Source organism: Hirundo rustica, chromosome 7, assembly GCF_015227805.2.
Source record: "Hirundo rustica isolate bHirRus1 chromosome 7, bHirRus1.pri.v3, whole genome shotgun sequence".
In the NCBI taxonomy this organism is placed as follows: Eukaryota; Metazoa; Chordata; class Aves; order Passeriformes; family Hirundinidae; genus Hirundo; species Hirundo rustica.
Genome location: NC_053456.1, coordinates 27,383,005 through 27,406,684, shown reverse-complemented (window position 1 = coordinate 27,406,684; position 23,680 = coordinate 27,383,005). Strand labels below are relative to the sequence as shown.

The 23,680-nt window shown below is 41.0% G+C and overlaps 1 protein-coding gene across 5 annotated transcripts in view; it reads right to left on the bottom strand.

Moving 5' to 3' along the window:
- The window catches only part of SATB2 (SATB homeobox 2), a 130,333-nt gene that overhangs the window by 97,999 nt on the left and 8,654 nt on the right, over positions 1-23,680 (bottom strand). For 3 of the 5 annotated variants that reach the window (XM_040070059.2, XM_040070058.2, XM_040070063.2), the window contains one exon: positions 11,883-12,059. The exons of 1 other annotated variant lie outside the window; for it this stretch is intronic. In XM_040070059.2, coding sequence (XP_039925993.1) covers positions 11,883-12,059 — 177 coding nt within the window. Of the gene's footprint in view, positions 1-11,882; positions 12,060-12,166; positions 12,260-23,680 lie in introns of those variants that run through there. One more of the 5 variants, XM_040070061.2, reaches the window with a different exon arrangement.

Genomic DNA, 23,680 nt, shown 5'->3' with positions numbered 1-23,680 from the left:
CCCTGTGATAAATTTATTAATTCAACCCTCCAAAGGTCAGTATAATATTAATTTGTTCCTTGCACTAAATAATGTATTAGGGTTTAATCTAATCTGGTTAAACAGACGTTCAGCAACATTCAAACAGCCTTGGCACCAACACTGACACAGTGCAGTACAAAATGGTAAATGCACCATAAAATATTTTAAACTTTCAATGCCAGAATACAATTCTATAAGAAGTTACGAAAGACAAATATTTAATAAATGCCAGTTTCTACTGAATTCTGCCATAAGGTTAATATTCAGTTGTCAGATTACTGTCACTTGGTACTGTTCCACACCCTGTTGTTTGCAAAGGACAGCCTGCTGTGCTTGCAGGTCAGGAAGGCAGAGTTGTTCAGGATTCCACCAAAGTGCCCAAGAGGGAGGGACATTCTAATTGTACAGCAGAATGGCATCCCCTCAGGTTGTGTGACCCAGGGTAGGACCTGCATTTCCTGATTTGCATCAGGGAAATGCTCCACATCCAGTAAACTGTTCTATACATCATCCCCAAGAGAAACCAGACATGAAATCCTTCACCTGTATGCTCCAGCCTACACTGAAGCACCTCTTAACCTAGCTGGAAATCATTTCACATGCTGCAAGTCACCTTTTTGCTGAGCTAAAGCACACTTTTGGAATCAACAGGTTATTTCCTCTGTAAACATAAGTGTTGTATGTTTGATCCAAGACACAGATCCCACTTCTATAAATGCACATAAAACATATTTCCCTTCATTCCCTTCATGATTCATCTCATTCTGCATAGGGTTTTATTTTATGGGTGGGCCTGGGTTTTGTTGATTTGGATTTTTTAGTTTCATGGCAATTAGTTGCAAAACACCTTAAGATGCATTGCTAGAACGACTGTTCAACAAATAGCACTTTGCATCTTATTGTAAAATATTCAGACAGTCAGCCCAAACAAATGGTGGCTGTAATAAAAATACTACCATATATCTTCATTTGTACTAGAACAAATCCATTTTATTTGTTCATTCTATGTTTTAGTGTCATAGGTCTCTTAGAAAAGATAATTTATAATTCCTTATGCAATTAGATATGAAATTAAGTTGTCTTACTCTGCAGATGAATTTATAATGAAGAGACCAGGTTCAACCAGTTCCATGGAAAATATTTTGATAACATCAAAAAAAAGAAAGCATAAAGATCTTTAGTGTTTTAACAAATTAACACATGCCTTTTGGGTAAATTACTGTACATGCTGTTAATCTTTTAATTAGGTTCTCAATTTCACATACACATTTATGGTAGGGAGGATTTTTAGTGATCAGAAAATGCAAATATGTGGTGTTGCTATGATCTTTTAATAGATATATCAAAAAAGTAAACAATACCTCCCCCTAAAAGAACCCTAGTAGGTGTAGTCCTTTATTTGAAAGCACCATAATAAAATATTAATAAATCTCTATTAATATTGCTAACAAAATACCACTCTTCATTTTATTATTTAAACAAATACAGCTTTCAGATTGAGAAAAGTAAGACTTGTTCTCCACAGTTATGCCACAGAAAAGGAAACTTTCATATTTGTAATGCATGTAGTTTTTAGACCCATCACCAACGTTTAAAAATACGTAACTGATGTTATCTATATACATAGATATATAAACAGCGACGTTTGAAGCACATTCTATGGTAACGTTACACAAAATGCCAGTTTTCTCATGCTGACTGCCACATAATACTGCCTAAGCATCTCCTTCCAGGATCTTGAAAAAATACAGTATTATCTATAGCTCATTATTTGACAGAATTTTTTCCTCAAGCTTTGGTCCATCCTCAGTTTCAACACAAAACAAACACTTTTTTCCCCCAACAGACTATTTCATAGCTTCTATAGCTGGTGCTGAAGAAAAACCTACTCAGAAAGGCAGACAAATTGCCATCAGTTAACCATCCCTATGCCAAGGGACATTTTTAGCATGGTGTTGTCTCTGTAAAAGTAGGGATTATCTACTAGCTACGTCACATAATGATTTTTTGCTAGGAAAAAAAGGAAAAAGGCCAAAATGTGGCTAAGCAGCAAATATATTATAAAAACAAAGTATGAAAGCAATTTAGCTGTGAATCCTGACTGGGACACACATCCTCCTCCAGCTTACTTGTTTGAATTTAACTCTTTGTTGGTAACTTGGAAACAGCCAGGTGAAGACAAAGGTGTACACATACGTAACAGTATGGAAAGTAAAACCAGAATAAAATACAGACCCCAGATCCCAGGGCTAGTCTAGCTTTATTGACAGTTACTTCATTCTAGAAGAATTATTTTTCATTTGGAATAAGGTTGGAAGTAAAATTGCCCATAAATACACAGTGAAAATGCCTCAACCTCATCTCATCCAACCTCATGCAATGCCTTTTTTTAATCACACCTGTATAAACACATATTATTTTAAATTGTCTGGATAAATCAAAGGTATTTACTGGCCAAAAGACAGAGTACGAGCAATTCTCCACAAGCCCTCCACCAGTAAAGCAAGAAAGAGGCACACACCCTGAATAATCAGGTAGCTCAGTGGATGGGAAGAGGGTACACATACCCACTTCTCTCAGACACAACTTCCATTTGAACCCTCATCAGTACCCTCTGAGTGGGTTTCCAGTGAGCAGGATAGTAGGCAGAAGGAGGTCACTAACAGCATTGTCTTTTGCTCATCCTTTCCCATTCCATTCAATGTAGCCATTTAATCTGCTGCGGACCCCGGATGACAAACAATGCAGGAGGGCAGACTGCCCTTGTAAAATGCAACCGGTATGAAAGGACCCAAACATCAAATACAGTTACTGATTGACAGCTTCATCTATATCCCAGTAAGGATTAAAGCCAGGTCCTTTCCACAACGCTCACGCACAGCGGTGAGAAAGCGTCGGAACTGACCCTTTGCCGTCGCTGCCAGGAGGATCTCTCCTGAAGAGATGGAAGACACTGAACAGGGGGTCAGTGTGTGTTGGCCTCCCTTTGCTTTTTTAACCAGGAAACATTTTCTGTTTAGCCCCCTCAGGTTTTCTATGCCTAATTTGTTAGGTCTTCAGTTTAAAAATGAAATCGTTTGCACGCTTAGTTTGTCTACATGGTTAAAGGGGACTGAGGAGTAGTGCTTTACACCACAAGCTTGCCAGAGGCCCTGGAGCCAAGCACCTTTGCTCTCCACAGGCTCAAACCAACTCCCGCAGACACGAGCAGCAAGATCCAGAGCGCGGCACTGGTGATAAATGGACTTCAGACAGAGCAGCCGGCAGAGAGAGCTCCGCTTTCTCTCCAGCAGCACAGCCATTATAAATCCTTCACGGGGAACCCACACCCAAGGCAAACCAGGGATTCTGAAAGGTGGGATTTACCTCTAAATAAGCAGAAGCCGATGTGGAGGATGCGCCCTACCTCTGTTAGGTTAACGAAAGAAGCGGCTGGGGGTGGGCTCGGCTTTGTGTGCCTGTGGGGAAGGCAGATGGGGCAGGGCAATCTGCAGGTGGAACAAAAAACCAAGCCCTTCACGCCACTGGCTTAAAATGCTGCTTCCCTTATCTAGAGGAGGGAATGGAAAAAAAATATTCAGCAGGTATGAGTATTTTTAAAAATCTAAAAAACAGGGGAAAAAAAGAAAGGAAGGAAAAAAAAGCTATCCTAACATGTTAACCAGCACCAAGCTTTGCTCTGCTCATCCTACTGAATGTTTCAATATTTAGCTTATTAGCTAACAGACTGTTAACTGCACCTCATTTTGCTCCTCTGGACAGGGGAAGACCTAGCCTAACCTAATTTTTTTCCACTTTTCAACAGAAAACTGATTCGTTTACAGATTCATGAAGAAGAAATGAGACAACAAGATTTTATTTTTAATTAAAACTAATAAAGACCATTTCTCAGTTTTACTCAAAACTGCCCATGTTTCTTGGACTTGTGGGTTTAGCTGAGAGGTTGGGAAAAGAGAAACAGGAACGATCTGAATTTATTATACACTGGTCTAAGTTTTTACTTAGTACACACAGGCCTTCCAGAGTGAACTTGATTTTTATTTCACCCCAAACTACTGTAATGGTTGCTGCGACAGAAAAAAGCCTGTGGCTCCACTTCCCCAGCATTTTCACTGGTTTATAACACTGGCACAATACAGGCAAATCTTTGCCTGAAGAGTACAAAGCTTCAAGAAACCTCTGTCCTGCAGCGTTACCTTTTTGCACACAGTCTGCAACATAAAGTGAATGGAAAGCATTAAAGAACGTGGCCCTCATCAAACTAAAGCACTGATTCACTGTTACTCTGAGCAATATCGCTCAGAAACAAAGAAGGAGACAAGAACAAAAGGTTTAATCATTTCCTCTCATAGCACAGTCCGAGTTTGATCCATAATGACTATGGAACAAAAAAATGACACACACACCATTGCACAGGTTCACCGGAGCCCGTGGAGCCATCACCAAAACACAATGTGCTCCAAAGCACTCAACACCAAAGGCCCTTTGCAGGTAAGCAGGGTCTCACAGAGAGAGGGATGAAAGGGTGTCTCAGTGGAACAACCAAAGCCCATTGTGCCTACTCTGCTCTCTGCTTTCCCCCCCTGCCCCCTCTCCTGCTCACGAGCCTGCTGTGCTCAGTCACAGACCGCAAATGAGATGAAAACAGCGCCAGAAGTGCTGAGCTGTTCAGGTCTACCTTTACTTATCCTCCTTTAAACTGTTCAAACACTAATAAATTACCCATTTACTTATACTACCCAGATGTTTGCCATCTAGAAAAATAGATTATTATTTGTAGAAGGTTTTGTTCCATCACAAGAATCCTGTAAATAATATATTGGGATCAGAACGCCAATACCACATGCTAACTTTTGTACGCCAGTTGCGGGGGGTGGCAGGGAAGAAAAGGAAAGAGACAATTCCTGACCACTAGTCAGAAGTTAAGAACTTTCAAACAGAGCTTATCAAAAACTCAAGTATTCACTGTAGTTCATGCTGTTGGCATAATGAGGTTATTTAAAATAACAGCACAAATGGAGAGTAAGGATGACAAGTAATCTGAGATTAATTAATTTAATTCTGAGCTTTTGCTTCCACATTTATATTATATAGAAATTTATATTCGCATGCATGTATATGTATAAAATGTGTGTATACTAAACTATAAATATATCATATATGTGTTTATATATATAAACCAAAGTAAAACTTAAAAAATACTCCATTTATGTATCTATAAATATGACATTCTAACATTTCTTTATATGTCACATTTTCCATATAAAATGCAACCCTAATTTTAGCAAAGCCTACAAATATAAGGAGCCTCAATCTTTTTTGCTTCTTTTATTTTTTACGTAAGATTTCTTAAGAGTTCTGAGGAACTCTTAAAGAGAATTCTAGGGCTTTCATTTAAATGGCATGAGATGCTGAACCTTTAACAACAGTGTCTTTCAACCCATGTCCATTATGCACAGAAATGCCTATCAAAACCCACAAAGAACGAAGAGGTTTTCAGTATTCTCATTAAAACATGACTTTCTCTCATAGTTCCAGCTAATTGAATTTCACTTACAGTTGTCATGAAGTTTTGTATGGTATTCAAAACAGTGATTCGCTGATAAATGATGCATATAGGGAGAGAAATAAATATTTGAGATGTTCTTAGCCCTCTTTCTTCAAACATCAGGAAGAAAGACAGAGTACAACTCACCCAACAAAGAGTTCAAGAAGGAGCAGCTTTTACAAGGAAAACTTTGATCTGGTTGACTGAGTACCACTGCAAGAAATCCAGTCTGCTTAGCAATCTCAGACAAGTTGTCATGGAATTGCACAGCAGAGTTTACTGCAAAATGTCAGTAGGAACCAAACCCCTCACACACACTACACTTAAATGATTTGATTTGGGTCTTTTATAATGCCACCTGCAAAACTGGAGAGAAGAAAGAAGAGTTTATCCATTATAAATACCCCCAATAGAGGCAAGGGGGATAAAGGGGATTACTAAAGGTAAGGAGCTGTTAATTAGAGATAGCGGATGAAAAGAGGTGTGAAGACGGCTGGGTGGATTTCTTTCATTTGTTTTGGGGTGTTTTGTTTTAAATCGGATTGGTTTAGCAGGGTGAGAATAGTCCGTGTCAAAAGTTTGAGCTCAGAGTAATACAGCGGCTTTCCATGGATTTGACAACTCAGTGAGGTGAGACAACACACTGTCTCTATTAAAATGAAAAAGTAAAAAGTAGCAGTAAGCAGTGACAGAAAGCGACCCAATATTTAAGCTGGTTGATCACTGCATCGTCTCGTTATTTAAGGTATTATATCACCAATGTCCCTCCTATTTATTAAACTCTTCTCACTAGAAGGTCTTTGATCACATGAATAGGAAGCCATGACTCAGGCACAAGTGACATTGGGCTGAAGGGTCAGAGGATTCCAGATTATAGCATCCTTGTCATTTATTGTATATTATTCACGTGAGAAACCCAAACTCAGGTTTCCTCTCATTTTTTCCCCATACTGCTACCTTGCACTTGTGTAGAAAATAGCGTACCTGGTCTTCCCAGCTACAACAAACTTGGCTGTAGACATGAAGCACAGTTCAGCAGGGTTTCACCACACTTTTACTGTACCTTTCTTGACACAGAAATATAAAAACAGCTTGTGCGTGCGTGTTCAATACAGCCCCCAGTTCTCCCTTTACCTGACATTCAGTTGGAAGCTATTGTGGTTCTGGAGACAGCACAGATGGGAATAACTCACAGGTTCTTTCCCTACTAAACATCTGCTCAGGTCCTTCCAACTGCCCTACCCTCTTGTACCAGCTTAGGCAAATCCATTCTCTCTTTGGTATTTACACCCTTCAAATATTTGTACACATGGTTGTAATCCCAGAAGGGGCAAGACGGCCATGCTGCTCTCCCAAAGGCTAGTCTGAGCGAAGGAGCGCAGTGCTCTGGCTGCCACATTCTTGCACAGAGCAGCCTGGGGCTTGGAGTGATTGGCTGAACAGCGCTGCATCACACAGATCTGGTCTGTGCTTTGAAGACTAAAACACAGGCCACGAGTGCGAGGGGCCTTCAATTAGCAGCAGAGAGCAGGGCTGAGCTCACGCATTTAAACCCTTGAAATGAGAAAACAAACACAATTGCAGTCTGGGTTATTTCCCGCCCCAGCCATGAGCACTGTCGATCCAGAGAGTTCTTAACGTGCCTGTGCCTTGGTTTCATTCCTACCCGGTCAGGAGAGCCACCTTTCCCTCTCACTGCAGCTCACAGCAAAGACAGCTCCATCAGCGCTCCAGAACACAGCTCTCCGTAGAAGCACTGAAGCCAAGCTTTAGCTGCAAGCAGTATCACAGCTTGCAGCCAAGCAGCTGGAGTAGGACTGGAGTAGGAGCTGAGGTTCCTCTGGGTGTCAGCTACTCTGGCCAGGCACTCATCGGCACACCAGAATTCTCCTCTTTCCCACTCCAGTGATGCAAGGCTGACAGGGCTGAGCTGTCTGATCTCTGCTTACTAAGCCACAATCCCCACAGAGCACCACTCACCTCCGTGTCCAGCTACTGCAACACCATATGGCAAGGCAAGATACTTAAAACTTTTCTCCTTTCTTGTTCTTGCATCACACCTTTCCCACTGACTGCTGCTGACCTCTCCTTGCAGCCTTCCACTTCGACCACCCACACAGAGCTCTTTGCAAGCACAAGTCTTCCCCCCCCTCGACAGCATTAGAAGAAACAGAGCACAAGAAGAGAGGCCTCTGAGGCATAAATGTAAGGCACTGCCTCTTGCAATGGCTCTGCTCAAGGTAACGCAGAACCAGAGCTTGACAATCTCTACAGTGACAGGAAGGATCTCTCACTCTGTGTTGACTTCCCTCCGCTGTTTTCTCACTCCTCCTGCTGTTCAACTTGACATCTGAGCACCATTTCACTCATGTGTATACCCCCTTTCCTTGTCATGGCCACACACAGCAATTAACCCAAGCAACCATCCTGTCAGTGCCTGGCTAAAGCTGCCCCCAGAGAGCAGTCAGGCACTCCTCACTGCCCTGCCAACACACCCAGCTCAAGTATCTGAGTAGAGAAGGCAAACCCCATTTCCATGACCCATTCAGATCTGCTAACTTCTACAGACAACGCATATCAGTTCTACGTACACATTCACAACAGCTAACAAGGAACTGGGCAAAAGAAAAAACCACAGGAAATCACACTATTTTATTTTTCACATGGATTCTAAGAAAGTAGATACTAAAAGCATCAAACTAACACTGCTCTTCCACCCCACACTGAGGAGGGAATCAGCTTTCACAGCAGGTCCCAAAGCCACAGGACCCAGATTGCCGCTGCTTGCATACTACTACTTTGGTCCCAGCACTCAGCACTGCGTATTCCACGTACCTTCTAACAGTTCCCTTCTCTTGCATAGCGCTGTTAGAACACTTTACCCACCAAAGAAATAAAAAAAAAAAAAAATCATCAGGGCATGTGAATTTTATTAAACTACATACAAAATAGGTGTTCCTTTAAAGCACGACTCTTTTCCTCTCTAGAAGGCACATGTAGCAGGTTCCCTACTGTCAGGTGTAGACTCGAGTGATGAAAGAAAAATACATAAATGTTTATTAAACCTTTGTTGCCATTTACACCACCAACTTTCACACCCCAGTGCCAAGCTGTTAACAAATTCCCATGCTGTTCCAGAAGACATTTCACAGCTCCTGTCAGAAAAGGGAAGTTTCATGAGGGCAGCACTTGCTGGAAAAAGTCTCTGCTCCCACCACCATCAACAAAAAATCACAACCAGCTGTTTGTGGAATAAATGCATCCTGCCCAGGCTATGCGGGAATAAAGAGCTTCATGTATACTTCCTGATACATTTTTGTCTCAACACTGTTTGTGCTAAAACTTATCAATTACCCAGTAACGAGGAATAAAAATGATCCATAATAAGCCAAGCGACCACAAGCCAGTACATGAGGCCCAGGCGCTGTATGTACGTGTTACAGCTCAAACGTTCAGACAGAGCATCTCCTTCTCGGGGAGCTCTCGGCTGTCCTACAGCAGGGTCCCCCCGGGCACACAGCCCCTCAGGGTGGCATATCCCACCCACCACTCTGTGCCCTGCGTGCTCTCTGCCCACCAGGCTCTGCCGTGCTGCTGTACAGCCGAGAAGCGCGAGGCAGGGCCCTGCACACGAGGCACACACCGAGTCCAGCCTCGGCAGCTCTGCAGGGCTGCCACGGGGAACCGCAGCAAAGGTGGGGTCAAATCCTACAGCAATTCCCTCTGCTGCCACAGCTCTTCTTTCCCGCTCAACTGGCTCTTCTATCTGCCACAGAAGACCCTGTTCTAAAAAGAACAGGCAAATGCAACATGCATCACAGGATGAAGTGAAATTGCCTTTCCCCGAAGTGTCATACAAAAAAAGAGGGGCTGAAATAAAACACTTTCTCAACTCAAAAGCTGACAATTGTTACATGCTAAGTTAACAGCTTAGACAGCTTTTCCAATACCAAAGCTTGGCAAACTCGTTTACTTTGTCCATGGAGAACACGGGGACACCACTCATGTCACTACTTTGCAGAATACGATGCTCAGAGCATTTTGAAAAATGCACCTGAGGGCCTTCAACTTCTCATGCAGGTCCTATAATTCAGTTGATTATAAAAAAGAACTAAGTGACCGTTTATTAATATGTTTTGCTAATGGAAATCAATTCCAAGCACTACAACAGAAGCACACTTTTCCCACAACCATAATGAATAAAGTAAATAGCTTTATTTTTCCTACCTTTTTAATATCAGAAAGTTGTGTTCCCAAATAAATCCTTATAATAGCACTTTAGTAGCATGTTTCTGCTGTTAACCCTAGTTAATAAATTAGGGCCCTATATTCTATAAATGTTTGCATTAAAAAAAAAAAATCTCAGAAATCTATTGGCCGTCTCTGCCTGTACCTCACCCCTCAGCTTACAGACTAGCACAGAAGCAAGATACTACAGAACATGCTGCACACTTCAGCTTCATATCTCAACATCAGCATGGCCTGCAGTATTTGTCCAAGATGCCTAAAAGACATTGGTGGACTGGCACTTGGTGCGAAGGCAAATAACCTGACCAAGAGATTTGTTAGCGGATGGATCTTTAAGGTATTTTCTGTCATTCTAAATATTAGATGTGATGTTGCCTACAGGAATGCCATTGCTGCCTTAAAGATGAAAATACCTTTTCTTTTAGACTAATTGCAATAATTAGAGATTCAACTACTATTTTCTAGTGGAGTTATTCAAGCAGCATGTCAAGCGACAGAGCAGTATCTGAACCTGCTCGTGGTTAAAGCTCAAAAACGCAGTGGCCATTCCTCCCTGCAAAGTGACTAATTTCCTTCGTGAGTCAATCTGTCTCCTCCTCTCTATTCTCACAACAGAGCGACGCCACAGAAGCAAGGTTCCCCCAAGTGAGACGCTCAGCCAGTGTGGGTCACTGCACTGGATCACATGCCCCCTTGGAGCAGGTTTTCCGCAAAGCCCATTCCCCTTCGGCAGTGCCAAGAATCAAATCTTGGCCACCTAATGCAGCATGTTCCACATGTTAGCTCACAACACGTTGAGCAACTGCGTTAACTGAGATGGATAGTGCTGTCAAACAGAAAGCTGGCTCACCAGGACGGAAACAGCGGGATATGCTGACCTTTTACATTCAGGAAAAAAGAGTCCCTAAGATGACACAAAGCATTTTGTATTAAAAACCAAAACAACTACCCTCTTGCAGGGCTTTTACTACCATATTGTGTAAATAAACACATGTATATAAGCTCTGCCCATATGAAGAACCTGAGCCTCTCTCACAGGGCAGAGTCTGACAGAGGAAATGAATCATTATCACCCTGCTTGAAAAGAAGTTTACACAAGAAGCCCATGCGATTAACCACCGCTTAGAACTCCAACATTCAACGCCAACATTACTCTTTCTGTTCCCACTTTCAAATACCTAACTATACAAAACAACTCAAATCATCAGACAAAACTCAAATCCCCAGGCAAATTGCTATTAAGCTACTCTAAATGTGCACAGGTTTTATCGGTGATACGGACATAAACTTAAAGGCTTTTATCCAAAAGAATAAGCATGGAAATAACCTGTTTAGTATAAAAAAGCTTCTTAAAATTCAAAGTTCATCCTAGAAAGATTCTTCCCAACCCACTACCTCCTGCCCATCTCCCTCAAGATTACGATTTTAGGTTTGGGGTTTTTTAAGCTTATATTTTGGGTAGAGAGAGGAAAGCTTCATTTATTTTAAGATTCTGCTGCAAACAGAGAATCATCTCTGAATGGAAGGGACTATGGAGGTTTACAAAGGGTTTTGCAGCAATATAGTAGGTAAGCGAAAACAGAAATCAGCCTGCACATTTAGTCCTACAACTATTTGCCATAAAGACAGCATGCATATATATGCATATAATCATTATCTACAATGCATAATTTAAAAAATGAAGGACTACAATGTGCTGCTCAAAACTGCCCTGATACAAAGAGGAATACTGGATACCTCCTAGCTATACACCTAAAGGTTCTATCTTCTGTGCTGACTTCCTCGAAACAGCAACCTGCCTCGTGGTACAGAACAAGTGCGTCATGAATATCCTGACTGATCATTATCACCAGATTTCACACTTCAGCAAGATCTAGTTAATGCTTTCTAGACATGCTAAAAATGTAGGGCTTGTTGTACACCTAGTTTAGGATTAAGCAATTAACACAACTGATATAAACACTTCCAAGATTTGCTACCAATTTTCTTACTTTTTCCTTACATCAAACAACCTCAGGTGCTGTCTTCTGCAGTGCAGAGAAGTGGGAAAAAAACTATTGAATACCTTGTGCCTGAGCTGCAGAACTGTGGGAATACCCCAGAGCCAGGAGCGCTGTCTCCACCAGCTGGCTAAAGAGCACATCTTTGCGAACCAGAACGAACTCAGCATGCTCTTCTCGATTATCGTATTCAAGAGAGGCGTCTGACTGCTCCACCACACAAAAGACTGGAATCATCAAACCTACATGGAAAAAAAACACCAAGAAAAAAAAAAACACCAACAAAGCATCAATAAGAGGAACAAGAACTGTGTCATACATGTCTTATTAAATTTATAAATTAACGCACCTCCTAGAGGACTCATTGTAAGTGGAAATCTGCCTTTCTTCCTTGTGGGACAACTTTTGTTTTCTTTCCAAGGAAAATACTGAAGTCTCATCACTTGACTCATTTAAAAACCACACTAAAAGCTCTAGAGAATACAGTTCAGGAACAGAATCATAGCCAGAACGAAGATGAACAAGATTTCCTAATAAGATTTTTTCAACATTGCAGAAGTCTTCTGCAGTCCCATGAATGTCCCTATTTCTTTCAGGTCATTTCTCCACTGAAAATCTGACACACAAATGCCATTTCTGCTTCTCTCTACACAGTGAATTTATGGAGAAATCAGCAGAGGCTGGTCCCCTTGGGGGACCCTGGGATATTTGTGCGTTTTCGGACCATGGCCAGTCTTCCCACTGGACAAGGAAAATACTCCTGCATTGATTTTGTTGAAAATTATAATCTTGTGTTGGCAGCTAATGGTCACTCAGAGAGACCCACGGCTATCTTTTTCAGCTGCATCCATGAAGAGTGTGAGAACAACTCTTTTGGAAAAAGGATCGAGGAGGAACCACAGAAGTGGAAAACTCAAGGGGTGGTCTGGATTCAATTTTGTTGTGTTTAATTGTAAATCTACTTTTGTGGTTACAGGATCAATTTATCTATGGCATTAGATAAATTGTGAGGCATGAACTTTAAGGGATTCAATAGCACAGGCAGTAGAGAAACGTGCCAATTTGCAGGAAACTGCCCTACAGCGCATTCCCAGAAGGAAGGGGGAACAAATGGAAAACCTACAGAACTGCACGGCCATTTCCACCACCTCCTACAGGCCAGTCTACCTCCAGTCACAGACATTTTTTAACTGGTTACATATAACTTACTAGTCTCCAAGCAAACCAGAAAATATTGGTGCAGAGAACAATCTCAGCCTAAAGCAGTTTTCCAAATGTGCCATAATGTCACCAGCAAGTTCACCTCTTAATCTTGTTCTTCAGAATGAAATACAACCACTTCCAGTAGACAATTACTACAAAAATATCTGAGTATACTTAAGAATTTCAGACACAAATGACTCTATTCCTGGACCAGACACTTCTTTAAGGGAAAAAGAAGAGAAAGCTACATTTCAGTTCTCTTTCATGAAGTCTATTAAATATTTTTGAGCTACTGTCAGTAGCTTCAAAACCCAGCATCCACAAACCAATAGCTACGTAGCCCTTCAGAGGAGTCACCCTGCCCTGAAACAAATACAGTCATATCAGCATCTGCTAAGGAACTTAAATATTCCTTGCCTTGAACTTCGAGAAACTGGATCTACTTTAAAACACATTTTAGATACACAATTCTCAGTTAGTGACTTATCTAGCACAGAGTGGCTCTCAATCTGACATTCTAACTGCAGGAGCTACACACTACAATATCCACTTGACGTGTTTCAGTTCTTTGTTTTAAAATATATCTCAAAGTAACATGAAAGAAGGTTACAGCATCACATTGATACTGCTCCCTCTTCACTGCTTGATTCTGGGTTAAACTGATGCATTTTGCACGTTCAAGCAGCCAAATTCTAACACAGTGCTAAAAAAAACTCAGTGGGAAAAAAAAAAATCTCTAGGTGCTTTCCTGAAGAGACAGCACATGGTTGTTCACGTTCTTCTGAAATCAGCGCCAAAACTTCTTTTCCTATCAAAGGTTAAAATTTGAATTCTATTTGTCCATACATCATTTAACTAGTTAAAATGAAAATAAGTCTCTTTAAGTGACAAACTTCCAGTGCTGTCGAACATACAGGCTGTCACAGCACTTTTGATGGGGCTATTAATGTCTTAGCAAAAGATTAAGATAATTGGCCAAATGCTGAGGCTGTAATATCAGTTGTGTAAATTACATTTTGGCAAGACAGAAAAAGTGGTGAAGCAAACTGATGAGAGGAATGTCACGCTGTCTTTTATGCTCCTGCTGGATGCTTTCCTTGTCATACAACAGCCTCTCCTTTTCAGCACAGAAGTTGCACCTATTCTCTGCACCCATCCTTTACTGTCTGAGTACAAACAGGATCTCAAATGTTAGAACGCATGCCATTCATTATATCACTTTATGGATGCACAAAGGACCCCACACAACTCCTGCCCATGATGACTTTCCTGCTGCTCATGCTTGCAGGAATCCTGCTAAAGAAACAGCTTTTGAAAAAACATCTCTGAACTCAGTGACCCAGAGTAACTGATTATAAGCTGCTATTAGTACCTTAAAAACAGAGAGCAAAGGGCAGATTACCACAGCTGCCATTACTGACCCATTCTCATGCCTCTCACTATAGCACCTGGAAACTTAATACTGATTTTAAAAGCAAAATAAAAAGCAACAGTAATCAATTATTTCCAAGCCAATCTCACTCCAAGGAAGTTTCAACTGCTTTGCTTTCTACTTTGCATTGGAGAGTTAAACTGTCGTATCTCCAACTAACTTACTACTTCAAACTTCTCTGTTTCCTAATGTTATCTGAAAATAAACATACTTTCAGTGTGTTGGAATCAAAAGGAAAAACATCTGCAGACGCCACCAACATGCTCTTTAGGTGCTGATATATACCATGGCTTGCTCCTACATGCATATATTACACCTCCAGCTCACTACAGGCCCTTAGAGAAGAGCAGTACCAGTTAGTCACTACTCACTGTCATTCCAGTTGAAGAACTCGGAGCAGTACTCGGAGAGCTGGAGCTTCCATAATAGCCTCACATGCGGTGCTACTGCAGCGCAAGCCAGCCTTACTCATAAATCCTGGAACTCCTCAGCTCTTTCCCTAACGAGCCATCAGCCAGAATCCCTGTCATCCTCCCTCGCCTGTGCACAGGCACGGAGCGGGCCGAGGTCCCCCGGCACTGAACTCGTGTGCACTCCTCTCCCAGCTCTAGAGCGAGGCTGCGGGGAGAGAGTGATGCTGTACAGCTCACGGTACATGACACACGGCACGGCTTTGCACACACAGAGAAAACGAGGAGTAATCCGAGGGCTAAAAAGGAGAGGGTTTGTTTCCTTTAAGGACAAACACAATGCTGGTATGCACACAGAACAACCGCACATCATACTAAAGGCTTTTTCTCCTTGATTTTGGTTAACGTAACTGACTCATGCACAGCTCTTTCACGTTTCCCGAAGAGCTTTGACCCCATATAGATGGCATCTGCATAAAATGTCAGGGGAGCGTAAACCAAGATCAACAGAAAGGCTTTTCTAAGGACATCCGTACACAGCAAGAATCCCACCTAACCCATGAAAAACAGCAGGACAAAACTGTTCCCACCATTACCCAGAAGAAGAGAATGGTTAGCAGCAACCAGTACCTCTATATTACACATGTAAAACAAATCAGAGAGGAGATTTAGGCTCCGCTGTTGCTTTCACTGAAATGCTGCAACGTACAGAGACTCTTTGTAAACACGTTTGCGCTTTTTGCCAAGACCCTTCTAAGGGGCAGAAGAATTTAGAAGAAATTAAATATATATCAAAGAGACCAAATGTACATTTTCTCCTTCTTGCCCATTTTAAGCTATAGTTTTATTCCACTAGGAAGAATTAATTCTTTAAAAATGAAGGAAAGACAAATAGATATTAAAGAAGCGAAAACCTAAAATACTCTGCTGTATAAAACATTCACTTTTACAAAACAAAAAAAAAAAAAAAAATTAGAGCTAGTTAAAAGCATTATTGATCTGCAATCATACAGCTCCCTGGAAGACATTTTCAGTTGTTAGACTTCCAAGTAGAAGCTGCAGATTTCTAATGACAAACTAGAAGGAATAGAAAAAAGCAATTATTAAAAAGTCCTGCACAGTTTCTTCTGTTCCTTTGCAAATAATGCTTTGCCAAGCCCATGCTTTTTTAAGTAATAGATGTGACACTATTGGCACCTAACTTCTCTGCATGGTCTGCTTGCACAGAAGCATCCCAGGCAGAGCTGAAAGCTGAGAGCTCCTACAGCCACCCACCTCTCCAGCCATTAAATAGGGAGCAGTGCTTGTGTGTCCTAATAAGCATAAAATTAAGATCAACTAGAAAGAAAAAGCACCAATAAAATTCGTATCTTTTTAGATCAAAATCTCTTTCCGTCACGTCACGTTTTGAGTCCCATCAAGGTGTTACTTAATTTTATCTAGTTTGAACAATTTCCAAACATCGGGTTGATTAATTTCAACAGCATGGTGTTATGGAAAGATTTACTGTAGAGGAGTTGTCTAGCAGGGAATTAATAAAGAAGCCGGTTCTTTGCCCTGAGTAACATGAGGTTTTAAGGCTTCCCAGATTTCTAGTGGGAATACTTCACAGCACAAGCATGTTTTCTTCTGGGAGTGAAAGCCACCAAAATTATTAAAAACTGAGATCAAATGGTGGTGTCAAACCCAAAGGAAATCATTCTACAGTGGAGAGATTTTTATCAAGTGAAGAAAGTGGAAAATAAAGTTGTTGTCGCTGCTGTTATGCTTTGGGTTTTTAGGTTTTGTTTGCTAGGGTGGGTTTTTTTTGTTTTGTTTTAAACAGAACACAGACACACAGGCAGAGTAATCTTCCTGAAAGACAAAGCAAATTTCTATGGTTTGGAGTTAAGAAACCAGCACATCTACTTGAAAATTCATAAACTACTTAAAATTCTTCATTACTTTATGTAGAAAACATTTCCCCTAGCAGGGACTGCAATGTGGACGGCTCTCTAAGCTGGCGCTTTCACCAGGGGGTGGGGGGTGGTGGTGGTGAAAATCCAGGCAATAGCAAGAGCAGAATCCACAAATGCCTATTTCCACGCACACCTAGAAACCACTGAAGTAAAAGCAACTTTGGCTGGACTTCTAAGATGTGACCCTTACTCTACAACAGAAACTAAGAAGCCCAATTAGCAAAGTATGGATTGTCTTGAGGAAATTATCTAGATAAAGATTTCGTATATTTAACAATAAAGCATGTTTCCACGACTGGCAGTAACCACAGGAAGCAATCAAACTACAAACGTTTCCTAAACCTAATCTGCTTCTGGTTTTTCTTTAGAAAAAAGAGAGACCTCTCTTTAGAGAGAGACCTTTATCCAGCAAAGGCAATCAAGGAAAAGCAGCCTATTTATTTCTCTCTACACTGTAGTAGAGCTGACCTTACATATACAGATTTGTTATTTTAACTGTCTTCCCCTTTCTTCTAAACAAATTTGAAAAATGAACCTAAACTGAGAAAAATGTTTTAAAGGGCAGAAATCAGCACAGGAGAGGTTTGCTAGGTCTCCTTTTCACATCCTGCAGTTCTCATTGAAAAGGCAGAAGCCAATTCAGTTTGACAGCTTTCAGTTACACAGAAATACCTGAATTTCTGCAGCAAAATGCCATCCTGCATCCTTAAGTGTAATACAAATCCGTAATTTCCATTCTGAAAAACTTAACTCCACCACTAAGTTAATTAAAAAAAAAAAGAAGAAAAGAGAAAAAGAAGCTTTAAAGCCTCAGTGTGCCACTTCTTCAAAACAGCGTAAAGTGCAAATCCTGACGTGATCAGAAATTAAAACCTAGTTCACATGCTAATAATCAGGAGATTTCTATTAAAGACTTGATTAGCTAAACAAACAGAATCAGAGAATCATTTCGGTTGGAAAAGACCTTTAAGTTCACATGTAACAATAGAAGATAAATTCGTTACTAGAAAAATCAACTGCACTGCAAAATGAGGGGTATTTCGTCCAGTTGGCAGGGGCTTTTTCAAAAGGAAAGACATCAAACAGTATTTGGAAAAAAAAAAGGGGTCGGGGGGGGGTGGTGTTGATCTCAACACCGCTTTTGTTTAAATCACAGCGTAGTTGTAGCTGATGGTGATGTGAGATCTCCTCCAGAAAATCCGGCAGAGTCCAGCTGAGGGCTGCAGATGCAGGAGATACAATGACAGGCTTAACAATCACAATCATACCGTTTCCACAGGGACACACATACGACTGTTCACACTCAAGCAGGATCTGGCTTGAAGCAGACCCCAGGTTCAGCCCATGCCGGGGCAATTCCATGATAAGGTGGAAGAGACAGAGCTCCCTCACTTCAGCAAGCATTAGGCGTGTCCATTAGGGCTCACTTTCAAGTTACACCATAAATTATGAATACAATTAAATCGGACAGAATATAAGTTGTTGGCACTTTATTTACAATAAATGCTTGGTTTGGGTAAATGGACTGTGTTTCAGCCTTTTACTTATCAAGCACCAGCTTGCAACAGTCTCATTATGAAGCTGAGAATTCTTTCACTGTAAATCTTTTTTAATGGGGACTGAAGGAATGACTTTGCAGTTGTTTGTCACTAACCACTCGGAACCACATGAAGAAAGCTGTGTGCACACACTGACAGGCAGCCAGCAGGAAATCGCTATGTCAAATACAGGAGACCGTACCAAGATCTTTGCAACTGTACAGTCCTATGCGGCATCAAGCACCTCATTACAGCAAAAGGTTTTGTTAAAAAACAAGCACCCTACTTTCTGCTAATCCTCTGATCTCCAGTGTGCTCTAGACAAAATGCAAGATATCTGATTTTGCATATAAGCAGTAATGTGACGCTGTTAAACTCCTACTCTTCGTGGATTTATAAGCCTGCTGCAAATAATTTGTTCCAGGATGCAATTTGGTAAGGAAGAGCTCAGTCCACAGATGATTTTAATACAATGTTTGCCAAAGAAACAAAATCATGTTAAATAACATTATATTGTAGAGTTTTTCTTCTTAGGAGGGCCAGAGGAAGTAAAACTAAGGACAATATCTTTCTACTCCTCCTCAGCTATTTTTTCTGGCTTTACATATTCAATAAATCTGTAGGCAGGAAATGCATTTCTACATTTTATATTTTAGCCAATGGCAAATGCAAACCACAAGGTATTATTTACATCTTTCTTCAGCTTCCAGTCCCTTCTGTGGCTTCAGTCTCCCAGCCATCACAGCTATCCCAGATCTCAGGAAGTCTTATAAATAAGTCACTACCATCTCTGCAGATGTCCTCTGCTTCTGACAGCTTAACTACCCAAAGAATCCTTCTCCTAGCTGAAATAACAGCCTTACTGTTTAACACAAAATATTCCAGGCCACTATCCCACCACAGAAACATATTATGAAACTCATAACTCGATTTGATAATGCTTGAATTCCTAAAAAAATGCTCTAAAAGAAAAGGCACACTTAAGAGCATGTGCTGTGACAAACAAGAAATGAGAAATAGAAGAACACCCAGCATTTACCTCTCGCACAGCCTCTCCTGCAGCATGCCTGGGACAGAAGTGTTACTCGCAGGAGATGAGGCCTCTCTTAGTCAAAGGGAATCAGCTGTTTCTGCTAACAAAGCCCCTTTGCTAAACCAGTTGCACTAACTCAGCCTGAAGTTTGGATCTGTCACACCGGTTGAGTTCACCGAGTAGGAACAGGAGCAGCGCCACTGGGGCTTTGTGCCCTGTTAGCCCAGGGATGGCCATGCACTCAGCCAGGAGGCAAGAGCAATTAAACAGGAGAATAAAGCACTTCCACCTCTCTAATTAAACAAGCAAAACTGAGAGCAATGATAGCCCAGAGCTTGAAATACTGCTTTGAGGGAGCCTGAGTGAGAAGGCAGCATGAACAGCTGTCTAGGTTGCTCCAGCAGAAAGCTCAGCACCCCAGCATGCAGAAATCCCACCGGAATCACACACAGGCCTTCCAATCCATGGAACAGAATCATAGAGTCAGTCTGGTTGGAAAAGAACACTTAAAATAATTGAGTCCAACTATTCCCATTGAAAGGAAAGAGGCAAAGACGTTATAGTTACATTTTTCCTAAATAAAACAGCTCAGTTGTTTCAGCTTGTTTCCCAATTAGAAAAGAAGAAAAAATATTCCACAGCCATACTTTACAATATAAACTAAATGGAAAATATATTCCTTTCACTCAAAAATCAGTGGAATGAACACTTCTAAAATCAGTTAACTTTTTGTTAAAAAATCATCTTAAGCCAATAATTTCCTGTAATTTTTAGGTTTTGGTTTCTTTAACTTAAAAACAGACATAGGGTTCGTGAGGGGCTTTTAGATTGGGGGACTACTTTCTGTTTCTTTTCTCTCAAAAACATAACAGAACTAGCCTAAGGGGCTAAGACTCTCTATGCCAAGTTCCACCCAAAATTATTTTTAATGACCAACATTTTTAAACCCTGAAAACTGGAACCACTAATAAGCCCTTAAATTCAGTGATGCTAGCAGATGCCACTATATTATGTAATTTTTGAAGCAAAAAAAACATCTTCTAGCAAAAGCATTTTAATGAAGGTCCTATTAACTAGTCTCCTGGTACTGGGATAAGTCCCCTGGAATGCAACAGAAAAACTTTCATAGCTGGTTTGAGGTTTTATTTCTGAAGAAGTGCTGCAGACCACACTCAGGCCTATTTTGGGGTCCCCACTGGGACCCACCAGCAAGTTCTCTCGTTCGTGTCCATCCCTCTGTGAACCACTCCTTGGCAAGGAGAAGAAGAAATCTTATCACCCCTTCTCCACGTTACAAGATAAACGTCTGCCAACCTACACCTCTGCCTTCAAACCAAATTGCAGGCTCCAACAGTGAGACAAGCTGAATTATCTGCGACCACTGTAACCACTGCCTTGTCCCCTCATATCTTACAGATACTGGCAGCACTAGAAAACCTCATTTCTAAGTGACAGTCAACATATATGGCAGAATTGGCTATAGGCAAATGTTACAAGTACATACGCAAGAGGACAAGCCACATTAAACTCTCTCTGAATAAATGTTGTCAAACTCAACGGTAACTGATGAAGCTCTTCATCCTGCTTCACTTTCAGCAAGGGTGAGACTATTGCTACAGCAGTATCATTACTAGATGGTATTTTTCTGGTAGAAGGAGACCACAGAAATCTTCATCAGATCTCCAGCGGGAAGATAAGTGGGGGAGAGAATCACAAACGAGAAAATGCAGGAGCCGTTCTGACCTCCAGAAGACAGCCAACTTCCCCCTCTGCCTCCCTTTCCACCAGTCAATACCGAGTCTTCAGACAGTCTGCACCTACAGCCCATTATGGGGAAACTGGCCTCTGGGACTTGGCCCTTGCTTACAACTCCTATCTTTCACACCCTTGTGGACAGAGGCCAACTTCGGAGCGACCTTCTCTTGAATTCTCTTACAGCAGAGTTGTAGGGGAACCACTCTACAAATCTAAGAACACACATTTAACAGCCATCAGCTTGAACATTACTCCTCTAGGAATACTTACATTTATCTGCCAGCAGGTCACATTAATCTAATGGGTTTTCATAACGACCAAATCTTTATTGAACAAGCCATGAGGAACAAAAGTTAATAGACACATTCTCTTTCTCAGGTATACACAGGACACTTCATCCAGTTCGGAATATTTCAGGGCAAGAGTGGAAAAGACCTACCTATAGGCTGACCTACTGTGTGTGGATTCACTTGTGAAGAGTCAGCAATGCTTTTGGGGCTCATCAAGCTGAATTCCTACATTATTATGGTGCACAGAGCTACACCGAAGAATTAGATACTTCTGCTAGTGCAAATGCATGTGCTCACTGAGAGGTGTTAGCCAAAGAAAGCAGATTACATCTGTACTCCAAAGGCCAAACTGGCTCCCATTTTCCTTTTGGATGCCATTCCAAATGTTGATTTATAAAGCTGTATGATACAGGACTAGAGCCAAGGCTACTGTAGCAAGGCGCTCCCTTCCCATGTATGGTACAGCAGAAAGGACACTTCTGCTTACAGCTCTATGAGGCAGAGAAAACGGAGAGCCAGGATCCCTCAACCTCAGGCCTTCAGCTAGGGTTTGGTCCCTTGGCAAGAGGCACACAGATGCACAGTCCCTCGGCACAGAGCCCTTCTGCCTTTTGGGTCCTAATCCGAACCCTGACACGGTGAGGTAGCTAAAGGGCCATAGAAGAGTCAGTCCCAGGGAGTGACGGTTTAGGAGACCAAGTACGATTATTCACATTCATGTCCACAGACTTGCAGATGGCACAAAAACCCAAAATACCCCCCGGACATGAAGTAGCACAGCTTTTCATTTTGAAAGAGAAGGAAGCGATTTTTACTACTTTCTACCTGTCCATGGCATTCTCAAAGCTCATCTAGCCGGCAGGTCAACATGACACTGTAATCATAGGAATCATTAGGCATCAGAAGGGCTCAATACATGCATTATTATGCCAGATCCAGACACTCAGACAATGCCTAACTTGAGCATTTTTGTCAAGCAATACGCCTACTTACTGCATACTTGCTCACAGGAGCCCATATGAAGTCTACTATCCAGACTTCTAGCTTCAGAAAAAAACTACTCTTTTAAAAAAAAGGAAAAATTTAAAAAAAAAAAGCTCACACTTCTGTTACTCTGCATTTTCTCTAAATCTAAAAATTGGTAGCATGTATGACAGGTCCACCTCATTTTTCTTAATGATGTTTTTATTATTCTTTCACTCAATTAAAACAGAAATGGATATTGCATCTTCTGACTGTATAATTGTTATTGTAATCTGTTTTCGATCACTGCTTGGGAAATGGGTCCAAAACAACATAAACTATCCACAGCCTCAGAATACAAGTCATTTTCTTTTACTACGATACTTAAAGAGACATCTATCATGTTGCTCCGCTAGCATGTTTGTATTATGGCAAAGAAGTTATTTGTAAGTTGGGAAAAGACATTATGAAAATCACCTTTTACTCCAAAGTATTGTATAACTCATAATTTATAACTACATTTCTTAATAACCATTCAAAATAATAAGGCTGGAAATTGTGCACATCTAGTTTTAATATATAAATAATGGAAATGCATGTAAACCAAAATATGCTCAAAATATGAATTTTTATTACTCTCAAAAAAATAGGCTGGTTATAGTTTTGAAAATAACATGCTTCATTTCCAATATATGCCTGTCAGTTAAATTTATGGCTACACATTCTCCATGAGTTTAGATTACCAAGATGGTAAATACTTCTTTTTGAGTTTCCTCGCTTATCTGAAAATTCCGTCCAAATGCTGACAAAGTCAGCAACTTCTCAAGAGTGAAGTGCGGGTGATACCCAAGTAAAGACAGACTAATCCAGCCCCTTCTCAACATTACAAATAGAATGGAACAGCTGAGAGAGAGACAAAGTAACCTTGTGGCTGCATGCAGCCATACAAATCATGCTTTTGATATAAGACATTTCAGACATTTCATGCCAGGTTTAGCACCTTTGAGAAGATTTGCTGTCAACAGTGTGTCTTTTCATCTCAGTGTGCCTTTGGGGAACAAATGAGGGAGCATGTTTAAGTGGAAAACATTTCCACTGCATTCTGAAAACGCAGTGGGTATATGGTTATCTCAAGAGATGCTGCAGCTTCATAAAAAATAGTGCCTGACAGCTACTAAGATTTTTCTGACCTTCTTTACCTTGCTGACATTGGTGCTAACAAGGTACAGTTGTGCTCAAATTGTTTAATATTCCATGTCCATCTGATACGAGGACATCAGT